Source organism: Aquarana catesbeiana, linkage group LG05, assembly GCF_042186555.1.
Source record: "Aquarana catesbeiana isolate 2022-GZ linkage group LG05, ASM4218655v1, whole genome shotgun sequence".
Classification (NCBI taxonomy): Eukaryota; Metazoa; Chordata; class Amphibia; order Anura; family Ranidae; genus Aquarana; species Aquarana catesbeiana.
In genome coordinates, this window is record NC_133328.1 from 373,985,696 (window position 1) to 374,000,609 (window position 14,914).

At 47.2% G+C, this 14,914-nt stretch overlaps 1 protein-coding gene across 5 annotated transcripts in view; it reads left to right on the top strand.

Moving 5' to 3' along the window:
• The first annotated feature begins 1,241 nt into the window (after window positions 1-1,241).
• PRP4K (pre-mRNA processing factor kinase PRP4K) overlaps window positions 1,242-14,914 on the top strand; it is a 78,055-nt gene continuing 64,382 nt past the window's right edge. For all 5 annotated transcript variants that reach the window (XR_012244479.1, XR_012244480.1, XR_012244481.1 and 2 more), the window contains exon 1: window positions 1,242-1,392. Coding sequence is in view for 1 of the 5 variants with exons in the window: in XM_073630983.1 (XP_073487084.1) it covers window positions 1,358-1,392 (35 nt within the window). In the remaining 4 variants the exon portion in view is untranslated. The remainder of the gene's footprint in view (window positions 1,393-14,914) is intronic.

A 14,914-nucleotide genomic window follows, 5' to 3' on the forward strand; every position in this document is an offset into this window, starting at 1 on the left:
AAAAATATATATAATGTTTGGGGGTTCTAAGTAATTTTCTAGCAAAAAATACGGATTTTAACTTGTAAACACCAAATTTCAAAAATAGGCTTAGTCATGAAAGGGTTAAACTCAATCTCTCCCAGTCACTCCTCGCTGACACATCACTAAGGCCCCTTTTAAACGGCGAGTCCAATCTGGTCTGCCTGTCAGTTTTTCAGGTGGACCTGATGGGAAGGTCCATGCATCCTTATGGACAGGCGGATGTAAACAGACTAGATTTAACCACACCCCCTTTAAGCCACACCCAATATTTAGCGTAATTGAAGCCACGCCCATTGTTGCCGTGGTAAGCCGCACATTTTTTAAACTTAAAGCGGTGTTCCACCCACACCGCCAAAAAAAAAAAATATTAAAAGCCAGCAGCTACAAATACTGCAGCTGCTGACTTTTAATACATGGCCACTTACCTGTCCCAGGGTCCAGCGATGTCGGCAGGCGACGCCGAGAACCCGCTCGGTTCGGTTAGGTGAGGGAATCAGGAAGTGAAGCGTTGCGGCTTCACTTCCCGGTTCCCTACTGCGCATGCGCGAGTCGCGCTGCACGTCCCAAGTGGTCCCCGCTCTCTCCTGGGAGCTGTGTGTTCCCAGCAGACAGCGCGGTCGGGACGGGAAGAGGCATAGACTCCCATGGGAGTCTATGTCGGAAGTGGGTGCAAATACCTGTATTAGCCAGGTATCTGCACCCCCCTCCCCCCTGAAAGGTGCCAAATGTGACACCGGAGGGAGGGAGGGTTCCGAAAAGCGGAAGTTCCATTTTTGTGTGCCCCGCCCCTAATTACCACACTGCTCCACCTACACTGTCTTTCAGCAAAAAAAAAAAAATGGCCCTAAATTTTTGGGGGAAATGTTGGCAACTATGCTGGTGTGAATGGGCCTTTGACCAATTCATACAATAAAAAGGGAGAAAGATAATAAACTTCAGCTACTTGTATGGGTTGTCCTTCAGGATTGTACACACTACAAGGGGTGTCAAACTCGCGGCCCTTCAGCTGTTGCAGAACTACAAGTCCCATCATGCCTTTGCCTGTGGGAGTGATGTTTGTAACTGTCAGCCTTGCAATGCCTCATGGGACTTGTAGTTCCGCAACAGCTGAAGGGCCACCAGTTTGACACCTGTAGGTTAACATGTAAACCTGCGCCCCCGGGCTTCAAAAAATGCACAAACATGTGTCATGTAAAGAACTAAATGAAAAAAAAAATGCCATCCAGTACCAACCACGGGAGGAAGTTGTCTGAGGAGAGCGGAAGTGACGTGTGGCCGCCGCTTCCGGTCCCGTAACCTCGCCTCCTCCGAAGCTGGGAACTCGGAGAGGAAAATGGCCGCTGTGGATTCAGAGCTGCGCGAGCCAGAGTAAGAACCGAGGGAGCGGGCACGGTGTGGGGTTGGCTTGTTTAGTGCGGCGTCCATATTGTGTGGGTGGCAGTATGTGTGTAGGAAGGAGGGTGCAGGGGCTCTACAGTTCACCTTCCCGGCTCTCCTGTAGACGAGGGGGGCCCGCACACGGTATAAAGGCGATCCCCTGTACACGGCCTGACCCCGGACAGAGCAGGGTGGAGCTTATAGAGTGCCCACACCTGTCACTGGTGTGGGGGGGCGGACTAGGTGGTGCCTCTGTCACGTGGTCACCCAGTGTATACTAAGGGCAGCTAATACAGGAGCGCAGTCTTCATGTGTGATCATATCATCTGTAAGCAAGGCTGATCCCTGGGGGACACATTTCTAGAGGTCCCACTCACATACGTTCTATCATACCCACAAAATACCATGCACACCACATGTGAGTGGAAGAACACATGTATTTCATAGGCCGGTGATCACCTCCAGGCGTCAGATGTCACCTTCCTGCTGTCACATCACTGTCTCCTGATTGGTTGTTGTGGATTTCTTCAGTTGAAGCATGACTATGTATCTGTCATCCTTTATCACTACTTATATCCTCTGCCTAGTAGTGGGGGACTTGATGTGCAGTTGCTTCAGCCTGGGTTCACACTTGTGTGGTGCGGGAAACCCGCATGTGACAGGAATCGCACCACATTCTTATTAAAATCGCATACCATTCTTGGCAGTGTGATTTGAGCCTATTCATTTGAAGGGCTCAGTTCGCACTAGAACTGCACGATTCTGGCTAAATGAGAATCATGATTTTTTTTACTTAGAAGGTAGATCACGATTCTCTTGGCGTAACATCATCTTTCACATTAAAACAAAAAAAAAATTGGGCTAACTTTATAACTTTACTGTTTTTTTTTTTTTTTTTATTCATTGAAGTGTATTTTTCCCCAAAAATTGCTTTTGAAAGACCGCTGGGCAAATACAATTTGACATAAAATATTGCAGAAATTGCCATTTTATTCCCTAGGGTCTCTGCTAAAATATATATAATGTTTGGGGGTTCCAAGTCATTTTCTAGAAAAAAATATTGATTTTAACTTAAGTGTCAGAAAAAGATTTAGACTTTAAGTGGTTAAACTTCCTGCATTTACTGTTAAAAACTTGGCAGACTGCCCAGATTTTTTCTTTACACAGAAGTTTATCCCTTTGATCTAAGAAGGAAGAGTTACAATATTTCATGTTGAAAACTTGGCAGACTGCCCAGATGTTTTCTTTTGACAGCTGAGTGAGCAGATAAGTCTCTCCACTTGTTATATGAAAGAATCCTCAAACTCTGCAATAGAGATTGTCAGGGGGGTTGAATCGAGATCACGATTTTTTAACGATTAATTGTGGAGCTCTAGTTTGCACCAAACGAAAAAGTTGTAGGTGGTTTTTTTTTTTTTGGCCACAATGTAATCGGATCTCATGGGTGTTCACACCCCCGTGATCCGATTCTTGCAATCGCTCTGTGTTTTGCGCGGGGTCATTTAACATTGAGACCGGTGACAGAGTTGACGTAGTGCATTTTTAATGCGGTGCGGGAAACGCTCCTGATTTGCTGCGTTTCCCACATATCTATGTGAACCTGGGGCTAAAGTGGTTGTAAACCTCTGACATGAAATCTGAAGAAAGCATATCCTTCTACAACAGCCTTTTTCAGGGTTCCTTCAGGTTTCTTTAGGGGTGCCTTTGGTAAAATGCCTAAAATTACTCAAAAGTTGTATACAAGCCAGTGGGTGGATCAAGCCTAGCTTTTATTTCCACAAAGCCACAGGTTTTTATTGTTCACCATTAAAGTGGAGGTCCACCGACTGCAGAGAAAAAATTAAAAACCAGCAGATCTACATACTGCAGCTGCTGGCTTTTAATAATAGAACACATGCATGTCCTGGAGTCCAGCGTTGTCGGCACCACAGCTGATGTTTCCATCAGCTGTCGGGTGCTGCCACCGCCATTGCGTGTAAGGGAACCCAACAGTGTAGCCTTATGGTGTAATGCCGGGAACCCTACTGTGCATGCGTGAGGCTCCGCTCCTCTCTCCTACTGGCCCGGCAACAGGGGGAGGAGGAGGAAGCCGAGCGGTGATGTTAATATCTGGGGCTGTGGCTCCTGAAAGAGCGGTGATGTTAATATCCGGGGCTGTGGCTCCCGGAAGACGGGTATCCTGTTGTTACCCCCAAAGGCGCCAACTGTGGGACCGGGGAGGGCGGGGGGGGAACAAATGAACGGAAGTTCCACTTTTGGGTGGAACTCCGCTTTAACCACATTCTAGCCGCCGGTGTCCTAACAACCAATGATGTAATTGGTTGATAAGGAGGATGTCGGGCACCTGCACAGCATCCTTGTTTGCCCTTTTCCATCAGCACTGGGGTCATATTAGCTGAGGGAGAAGAGAAACCCTGGAATACTAGTCAGTACCAGTTTGGACATGTGTATTTGCATAGGAAGAATAAATCACCTCTAATGTTGGGTGTCATACATATGTGGATGTTGCTGCGTTATGAAAAACTGTTATGCCTCGTACACACGGTCGGAATATTGATCGAACATTCCGACAACAAAATCCTAGGATTTTTTCCGACGGATGTTGGCTCAAACTTGTCTTGCATACACACGGTCACACAAAGTTGTCGGAAAATCCGATCACTCTGAACACGGTGACGTAAAACACGTACGTCGGGACTATAAACGGGGCAGTAGCCAATAGCTTTCATCTCTTTATTTATTCTGAGCATGCGTGGCACTTTGTGCGTCGAATTTGTGTACACACGATCGGAATTTCCGACAACGGATTTTGTTGTCGGAAAATTTTATGGCCTGCTCTCAAACTTTGTGTGTTGGAAAATCCGATGGAAAATGTGTGATGAAGCCCACACACGGTCGGAATTTCCGACAACAAGGTCCTATCACAAATTTTCAGTTGGAAAATCCGACCGTGTGTACAGGGCATAAGTCTGGCTTTTTACATTTGGAATGGGGTGCAGAATTTTGATGGACAGAAAAAATGTCAAGAAACACTGCTCTATAGTGTGTACTTGTCTCAATCTAGAGCGCTTAGATCCAGTTCACACAAGAACGTGGTGTGGAAAACCCATGTCCCATGCACGTTTCCCACACCGCATTCAAAACGCACTGTAGTTGTGATCTGCAGCGGGTGTGATCAAGTTAATGACATCCCAAATGCAGGTCACAAACACAATGCGTTTGCTCACACCGAATCACATGATACAGAAGTACCACGTGATCCGGGTTGCAGTGAGTTTCCAAAAGTAGTACATGCACTACTTTTGGTGCTGTGTGACTTCCGGCCCACTCAAAACGAATGGGCTGAAATTGCACCACACAGAACTGCATGTGAATCGCACATAAACAATGTATAATGTGTAGCCAGCTTAACTCTAAAGCCGTGTACACACGACTGGACTTTTCGACAGCAAAGGTCAGACGGAACGAATCCGCCGGACAATTCGATCGTGTGTGGGCTTCATCGGACCTTTGTTGTCGAAAAATCAGACGGACTTTAGAAATAAAACAACATGTTTCAAATCTTTCCAATGGACTCGAGTCCAGTCGAAAAATCAGTTTGTCTGTATGCTAATCCGACGGACAAACTGCGCAAGGGCAGCTATTGGCTACTGTCTATGAACTTCCTTATTCTAGTCCGGTTGTACGTCATCATGTTCGAATCAGTTGGACTTTTGTGTGATCGTGTATAGGCAAGTCCGTTGAAAAGTCCTTCAGAGTTCAGTCCATTGAAAGTCCGCTCGTGTGTACACGGCATAAGGCTGCATTCACACCTGAGCGTTTCAAAGTCGCGTTTTTGATAAAAATCTATTTAAACCAGATTTTTTTTTTTAAATTAAAAAAAATCATTGATTTATATCCACCCTGGTTGAAGGTAAATCTAAAGGAAATTTAACAGGAAAATTGTATAGTGTGTAGCCAGCTTAACTCTAAGGCTGCATTCACAGCTCATAAAACGCCCCAAAAAAGCCTGAAAAACGCCCAACAAGTAAAATCCCATTCATTTCCATGGTACCTGTTCACCTGTTCACCTGAAGCAAAATGCCTGAAAAATGCCCTAAGCTCAGAAAAAGTACATGAGATTCTTTGGGGCAGGTTACAAACGTTTTTCATTTTTTTACGTTGGTGACCCTTTGACCTGTACCAAATCGCGGTATAACTCATGACTTTGAAACGCTCAAGTGTGAATGCGGCCTTAAGGCCAAATAAATACCTGCACAAAGTGTCACGCTACAGCATAGAGTTGCCCTATGCGCAGCAAACGCTCCAAAATAGCTCCTGCACTTTTTTTTTTTTTTTTTTGCAGTGGGCATTGTGCATTTTTAATTTAACTCTTACCAGTGTATGAGGCGGCAATAAGAATTAATGGCACCACAAGTGCACATTGGTTTATGCATTTTTCGTGAAGATGTGCAGAAACACTGGTCTACGCATGTTCCCAGAACACCAAGGTGTGAACGGAGCCTAAAGCCTCGTACACACGATCCGATTGTTGGCCAACAGAGCGTCAGACTTTTGTCTGAAGGGCGTGTGCTTGGATTTTGTCTTGCATACTAACATCACACAATTGTCGGCCAACAAACACGAACGTAGTGACGTACTACGTGGAATTTCAACTCTTAAGCGCCACCCTTTGGGCACCTTCTGCTAATGTCGTGTTTGGTGAGCATTGATTCCGAGCATGCGTGTTTGTACTTTGGACTTTTGTGTGACGGACTTGTGTACAGACGATATGAAAATCTGACAACAGACCGTTGTCCGCCAAAAATTTACTAGCCTTCCATCCAACATTTGTTGGCAGAAAGTTGGACAACAATTGTCTGAAGGAGCGTACCAACGGTCAGATTTTAGGTAGTCTGTCATCACACAATTCCCTCCTGAAAATCCGATCATGTGTGCGAGGCTTTAGAGTTTATAAAGGGTCTTGCTTGTATTCAAAGCAGAACTAAACCATTGGATTCCACACTGTCGTATACTCGCCTAACTTTTTCCAGGAGCCAGGTTTTCAGCCTGTTTGGCTGATCGGAATGGAGTGTCTCCCATGGATGCTCACAGGAGTCATTTGTACTGGCACTGTGTACTTTCAGTAGAAGAGGAACAGGTAGGTATGTTTGCTTGATTGCAGAAGGTATGTTTGCTTGGTTTACGGGTTTTAAATATTGCTTACATTGAGCTGAATGACCCTAGGAATACAGCCCTGAATGTTAGTAACGCTTTGGAGCAGCATACAGCAGCTGTTTGTTTCAGGGTCTTGATTTTGACAGATGGCTGTCATCTGTGAATGCTAGGGATCAGAGTATGCCCAGTCTTTACACTTAATGGACAAAAGCACCAATGCGCATAAATTGTCAGGAGCTGTCATCAGGTGGCAAACTGCATGCACGTATAACATTTCTTCCATATTGAAAACAAAAGAAATAATAGAGTGCCTAGTCCTTACAAAGTGTGTAAGGGCTCATTCACACTAGCCCACATGGTAAAATGTGTAATGCCGCGTACACACGAGCGGACTTTCTATCCTACTTGGTCCGGCACACTTTCCGACGGACTTTGTCCGCCAGGTGCGCCGGACTTTAAAACAGACGGACTTGCCCACACACGCCGGGACTTTCCGGCGGGCTAAGTCCGCCCGTCTTTCCGACGGACTTTCGCCGGAGTTCCGGCGGACTTTCAGAATGAACGGACTTGCCCACACACGGACAAGTCCGTTCATTTTGAACGTGACTCAGGTGCGACGGGACTAGAAAAGGATGTCAATCTTGCCGCTTTTATCGGCGAGATTGACACCTTACTAGCCCCGTCGCGGGGCATACCAGGCCCTTAGGTCTGGTATGGATTATAAAGGGGAACCCCGCTACGCCGAAAAAACGGCGTGGGGTCCCCCTAAAATCCATACCAGACCCCGATCCGAGCACGCAGCCTGGCCGGTCAGGAAAGGGGGTGGGGACGAGCGAGCGCCCCCCCCCCCTCCTGAACCGTACCAGGCCGCATGCCCTCAACATGGGGGTGGGTGCTTTGGGGGAGGGGGGCGCCCTGCGCCCCCCCCCCCCCCCCAAAGCACCTTGTCCCCATGTTGATGAGGACAAGGGCCTCTTCCCGACAACCCTGGCCGTTGGTTGTCGGGGTCTGCGGGCGGGGGCTTATCGGAATCTGGGAGCCCCCTTTAATAAGGGGGCCCCCAGATCCCGGCCCCCCACCCTATGTAAATGAGTATGGGGTACATGGTACCCCTACCCATTTACCTAGGAAAAAAGTGTAAGTAATAAAACACACTACACAGGTTTTTAAAATATTTTATTAAACAGCTCCGGGGGGGGGGGGGGATCCTGACCGGGGTTCCCCTTTATAAGCCAAGAAGCCCAGAAGTCCGGACCTCCGCTCGCAATAGAGCTACATGAAGACAGCGGAGGGGCCGGCCGAAGACCTGCGACACCGGGAGAAGAGGCCGGAGAGCGGAGAAGAACCAACCGGACGCCGGGAGAAGATGAAGCGGAGGGACCCCCGAAGCCGGAAGAAGACCCCCGAAGCCGGAGGAAGATCCCCCCCCCCCCCGGAGCTGTTTAATAAAATATTTTAAAAACCTGTGTAGTGTGTTTTATTACTTACACTTTTTTCCTAGGTAAATGGGTAGGGGTACCATGTACCCCATACTCATTTACATAGGGTGGGGGGCCGGGATCTGGGGGCCCCCTTATTAAAGGGGGCTCCCAGATTCCGATAAGCCCCCGCCCGCAGACCCCGACAACCAACGGCCAGGGTTGTCGGGAAGAGGCCCTTGTCCTCATCAACATGGGGACAAGGTGCTTTGGGGGGGGGGGGCGCAGGGCGCCCCCCTCCCCCAAAGCACCCACCCCCATGTTGAGGGCATGCGGCCTGGTACGGTTCAGGAGGGGGGGGGCGCTCGCTCGTCCCCACCCCCTTTCCTGACCGGCCAGGCTGCGTGCTCGGATCGGGGTCTGGTATGGATTTTAGGGGGACCCCACGCCGTTTTTTCGGCGTAGCGGGGTTCCCCTTTATAATCCATACCAGACCTAAGGGCCTGGTATGCCCCGCGCTCGCCGCAATAGGAAGATTTGTTTTTCCTATTGCAGCGAGCGCGAGATGCAATACCATCCCCTCGTGTCGTATTTGGTCTGTCGGACCAGCCTACACACGAGCGGGCTTTCCGTCGGACCAGCACACACACGAGCGGACTTTCCGCCCGAAACTGAGTCCGACGGAAAGATTTGAAACTTTCTTCAAATCTAGGTCCGGCGGGCTTTTGGGAAGAAGTCCGCCGGAAAAGTCCGCCGCCGCCCACACACGGGCGGATTGTCCGGCACACTCTGGTCCGCCGGACCAAGTATGCCGGAAAGTCCGACCGTGTGTACGCGGCATTAGAGTGGTGCTCTGTGTTGTTACAACGTAAAGTAGGACTAAACCATTCTATCCCTAACAGCCAAGGAAGCTGCTATCTTAGCCTCTGTTTGCTCTACAGTTACAAAGGCTCTGCACATGATCAGCTATGACACCAGCCATTTGATGGCCTGACAGTTTGGTTTACAGCTAACGTAACCACACTAGTAACTGTAACAGATATAAAACTTGCCTTAAAGCTGAATTCCAGGAATTCAGCAACTTTGTAAAAAGTGCAGGCACACTGAGTTGGGCTAGGTTCACATCTGTGCAGGTGGTTCCTGCTGCGGGTCCACATCTGTTCCTGCAGCTGCAACCACCCGCACAGAAAAAAACATGCTGGATGCATTTGGGTGCCATTAATCCACTGCACTTGCAAATGAATATGCTGCTATACCTGTGTAAAACACGTCTCGCTGAGCCGCATATGTGTGAACCTAGCCTTAAAGGGGTTGTAAAGGCAGTGCTCACAATCGCTGCCGGCCCCTCTGCTAGAATAACATGTACTATACAGTGTATGCCGTTTTTTTAAATTCTTCTTCTAAATTCCTTATTGCTCCTCGCCAAGCAGCGCCCATTGCTGTTTTTCTTCAATGTATGTAGTACAAAGGAAGGGGCCAAGATATCCCTCTGACGTCTGCTGGGCGGTCATGTGACCTCCCCCTGTAGTGCATACATTGGAGGAAGACAGCGACGGGCCGCTGATCGGCGAGGAACATTAAGGAATTTAGAAGAAGAATTGAAAAAAACGGCATAAAGTGTATAGTACATGTTATTCTAGCGGAGGGGTTGGCAGTGATTGTGAGCAGTAATTATACTGCTCAGAACGGTGCTAGAAGGGGAGGGGCTGCTCACACACAGAGCTGACAGGTGGGGAGAGCCGAGAGAAGAGCTGCGGATGACGGAGACACGTAAACCGACCACGGTGTCAGGGCTCAGCAGCCATGATAAACTGTGGTCAGTTTACAGGGGGGAGTGCAGGATCAGCCAGGTATTTTAGATGATAGAAGGGGCCAAATGACACAGCACAAGCACTGTGCTGTTTAACATGCTTTAAAGAAACAGGATCCCTTTGTTACCCTAAAAAAAAAACAAAAAAAAAAAAACTTTTAAGTCCAAGGAGATTCATGGCATCTTTTCTCTTATTTATATCTGGTAGGTTTGTGACTGCCGGAGCATACACTGATGCTCGGGACTGTGAGAGAGGAGAAAGGCACACAAACTACTAGCTATGCCCGCCCCTCCTTTCTGCTGCCCATCCATAAAAACATTTGTCTTTTGAGAATTAGTTCACATAATACAAAGGCTTCTGTGATAGGGCAGGAGGAGGAGAGGGGCAGGCATAGCACTGACTCAAATGTTAACCGCTTGCCGCACTGCGGCTGTCATATGACGGCCACGCGGCGCGGCTCTCGTTCTGGCAGGGCGTCATATTTCGGCCCTCCATTTAAACAGGGAATGCGTGCATCCCTGTTCCTTCGGTGGCGGCGTGTCACAGAGACAACGTTCGCCACTGAGGGGAGTGAACAGCCATTGGGCATGGCTGTTTACCACGTGATCGGCCATGATGAAGTCACGGCCGATCACGGATGGTACCGCCCCACTTTGCACAGCGCATGATCTCGAGCGCGAACGTCGATGGCGGCCTGTTCCCGGGAACACTGCTCGTCACTGACGCTGGTAAACAGCCATTGGCCGGCGGCTGTTTACCACGTGATCAGCTGTGATCCTTTCACAGCCAATCACTAGATGTCAACAAACCGCGGTAACGAGATGTTACCGAGTTCTCCTCCTCACCGATCGTGTGTGAGAAGGAGATTGCAGTAACATCTCCTTACCGCTTACAGTGTACACCAATCACACTGATTGCCCCCCCAATAAAGAGGACCTGTCACAGTCCATCAGAGTACCTGTCACAGTCCATCAGAGTACCTGTCACAGTCCATATGAGTACCGAGTACCTGTCACTGCCCTTCAGAGTACCCGAATACCAGTCACCAGCCCATCACAGTACCCGAGTAGCTGTCACCAGGCCATCAGAGTACCCGAGTACCTATTTTGCAGCCCATGCCTCATAGAATATACATTGGGGTGTTTGCTTTCCAAAATGGGATCATTTTGTGGGCAGTTCCATTGTCCTGGTGCTCCAAGGCCTTCAAAAGTGTAATAGGTGGTTGGGAAATGAGATGTGTCATTTATGCTGGTAGAACGCCTGAAGGTGCTACTTCAGTGTTGGTCCTTTGTATGTGGTCAGGCTATGTTAAATTCTCACACATGTGGTATTGCCATACTCTGGAAGAGTAGCAGAATGTATTTTATGGTGTAATTTGTTGTATGTATATGCTGTGTGTGAGAAATAACCTGATAATTTGACAATTTTGTAAAAAAAAAATATTAATTTTGCAAAGAATTGTGGGAAAAAAATTACATCTTAAAAAAACTCACCATGCTACTTTCTTAATACCTTGGAATGTCTCCTTTCTAAAAGGGGTCATTTTGGGGGTATTTGTACTTTTCTGACTTGTTAGTGTCTCAAGAAATGAGATTCACCTGATGTACTGAAGGCCTGATCAGATGTGATCAATTTTCAGTGATTTGCACCATAGTTTGTAGACCCTATAACTTTCACAAAGACCAAATAATATATAACAATTTGGGTTATTTTTACCAAAGATATGTAGCAGTATAAATTTTGGCTAAAATTTATGAAGAAAAATGACTAGCAAAATGTTATGACAGAAACAAAGAAAAAGGCATTTTTTCACAAAATTTACGGTCTTTTTTTATTTATAGCACAAAAAATAAAAAACCCACTAGTGATTAACCACTAAGCCACCGCCCACCGTCATATGACGGCGGGACGAGGCTTCTGTTGTTCTGGGCGGATGTCAAATGACGTGATCGCCCTCCCGAGCCACTAGGCGGCGCACGCATGCCCGCTGCGTCGATCGGGACCCGGTGCGCGTGCCCGGCGGCCGCGATGTCCGCCGGGCACCCGCGATTGCCGGGTAACAGAGCAGGACCGTGGATCTGTGCATGTAAACACAGATCCACGTCCTGTCAGAGAGGAGAGGAGACCGATGGTGTGTCCCTTGTACATAGGGACACCGATCAGTCTCCTCCCCTAGTGAGTCCCCTCCTACCACAGTTAGAATCACCTCCCTAGGTCATACATTAACCCCTCGATCGCCCCCTAGTGTTAACCCCTTCCCTGCCAGTCACATTTACACAGTAATCAATGCATTTTTATAGCACGGATCGCTGTATAAATGTGAATGGTCCCAAAAATGTGTCAAAAGTGTCCAATATGTCCGCTGCAATATCGCAGTCACAATAAAAATCGCAGATCGGCGCCATTACTAGTAAAAAATAAATAAATAAAAATGCTATAAATCTATCTCCTATTTTGTAGACGCTATAACTTTTGCGCAAACCAATCAATATACGCTTATCGCGATTTTTTTTTTTTTTACCAAAAATATGTAGAAAAATACGTATCGACCTAAACTGAGGAAAAAATTTGTTAAAAAAAATAAATAAATAAATAATTGGATATTTATTATAGCAAAAAGTAAAAAAATATTGTGTTTTTTCAAAATTGTCCCTATTCTTTTGTTTATTACGCGATAAATAAAAAACACAGAGGTGATAAAATACCACCAAAATAAAGCTCTATTTGTGGGGGAAAAATGATAAAAACTTCATTAGGGTGCAGTGTAACATGACCGCGCAATTGTCATTCAAAGTGCGACAGCGCTGAAAAATGGCTTGGGCAGGAAGGGGGTGAAAGTGCCCTGTATTGAGGTGGTTAAAAACCACCAAAAGAAAGCTTTATTTGTGTGAAAAAAAGGACACAAGCTTCATATGGGTACAGTGTTGCATGACTAATTGTCATTCAAACTGTGAGAGCGCTGAAAGCTGAAAATTGGACTGGGCAGGAAGGGGGTGTAAGTGCCCTGTATTGAGGTGGTTAAAGATGCTGAGACCTGAAGGATCAGTGTCAGGCTCCCGGAAATAGAACAATAGCCATCTTCTGCGAGTGCAATAAAACTATCAGATGTAAATAATAGAGATAAGCCCGAGAGATGTCATGCACCTTGTTGGAGTTAGAGGAGTTCCACTCAAAAGTGGAACTTCCGCTTATCCATTTGGCACCTTTCAGGGGGGAAACGGGTAACTGTTTTTGACAGCTACTCTTGCCCACTTCTGGGAGACGGGGCCGCGGCCCCATCTCTCGGTAGTTCAGCTCCCTCCTCCACCACTGGACCAATTAGAAAATACAGCACGCTTCATGCATGCGCAGTACTCAACCAACTGTGAAGCCAAACTGTCCCTTAACCGGAATGGCAGGGTGCTGACATCGAGGGCTCCCTGGACAGGTAAGTGTCCATATATTAAAAGTCAGCAGCTGCAGTATTGTAGCTGCTGATTTTTAATTGTTTCGTGGGGGTGAGCTGGACCTCCTCTTTAACTCCATGGTGTGCCTTCACTATTTACAAAGGAGCTGAATTACTGGACTTCAGCTTTAAAGTGGTTGTTTTTGTAGTTTTTTTGGGGCTAAAATAATAAACATGTTATATTTACCTGCTCTGTGCAGTGGTATTGCATAGAGCAGCCCCAAACCTCCTCTTCTGGGTTCCCCTGCCAGTGCTCTGTTTCTCCTCTTTTATGTCTGCCCCCATGGCAAGCTGTGTACTATTGGGGCGCGCACACAGTGCAGCCCGGTCCCATCTCCTGCTTCTTCCCAACAAGATTTGATTGAAAGCAGCACCAGCCAATGGCTCCCACTTCTGCCTCTGTGTCCAGTGAGGAGAGGGTCAGAGACCAGCACTGCAGCAGATGGGCACAACGCTAGGTTGAGATGGGACTTGGTTAAGTACATTGGAGGGTGATACAACTACAGTACTGGGACATTTTTTACGTTAAAGTGGAACTTTAGTCAGAAAATTAAGTCATGCTAGATCACTTCAGACGGGCTCCTTTTGCAGGTATACCTACGTAATACGTTAAAAATAAATGCCTATACTGTTTAAAATCCAGTAATACACGGTCTCACCCTGCTCTGCACATGCTCAGTTGCTCTCCATTTTAAGGCACTGCTGAATTTGTAGAGGCTGATCTGCTGACAGCCTTGAAGCAGAATTAAACCATCCTATCCTTTACAGCCAAGGAAGCTGCTTCAGTTTGATCTGCCACTGCCATGGTGCTGCACATGTGATCAGTTATGAGACCAGCCATTTGATGGTTTGACAGTTGGTTGAGGACACAAGCAGAAATTACAGTTCGCAATCCCGGCATTTCAGGAATGTAACAGTTTTTTTGAAACATTTAAATTGATGAGTTTAGTTTCACCTTATGATTTACTGCTGTTCAGGGGCTGTGGGCTTCAGCAAAATGGCAGCCTCCAGCAAGAAGAAACAGGTGCAATGCTGGAGGCAATTTACGGCACTGACTAATTTTGGTAGCATAATTATTAACCACGTCACGCGTAACGACGTACCCGTACGTCGGTACTTTGACGCTAAATGCCGGGGATAGCTGCCATAACCCCCTGTATTTTTGAGAACGCCGTGCGTTTCTCTTTAAGATAAAAGTGGTCTCCGCGGCAGATTCACCGCAAGATCACTTTTATAGGTGGAGGGAGAGGTGCCCACCCCCTCCCGCCGCGATCTGGTCGTCTCCACCGCAATCTGGACCCACCGGTAGCGGCGGAGACGATCGCGTCCTTGCTCGTGGATGCCTGGCTGCCAGATGGCCCCAGCTTGGCTCCATTTTGCTTATTTTTTTCAAGTGACCTTTTTTTTTTAATTGCATTTTAGTGTAAATATGAGATCTGAGATCTTTTTGACCCCAGATCTCATATTTAGGAGGTCCTGTCATGCTTTTTTTTTCTATTACAAGGGATGTGCCTTGTAATAGGAATAAAAGGGACCCCAAAATTATTTTTTTAAAGCGTCCCGTCCCAACGAGCTCGCGCGCAGAAGCGAACACATACGTGAGTAGTGGGCGCATATGAAAACGGTGTTCAAACTACACATGTGAGGTACCACAACGATCGTTATAGCAAGAGCAATAATTC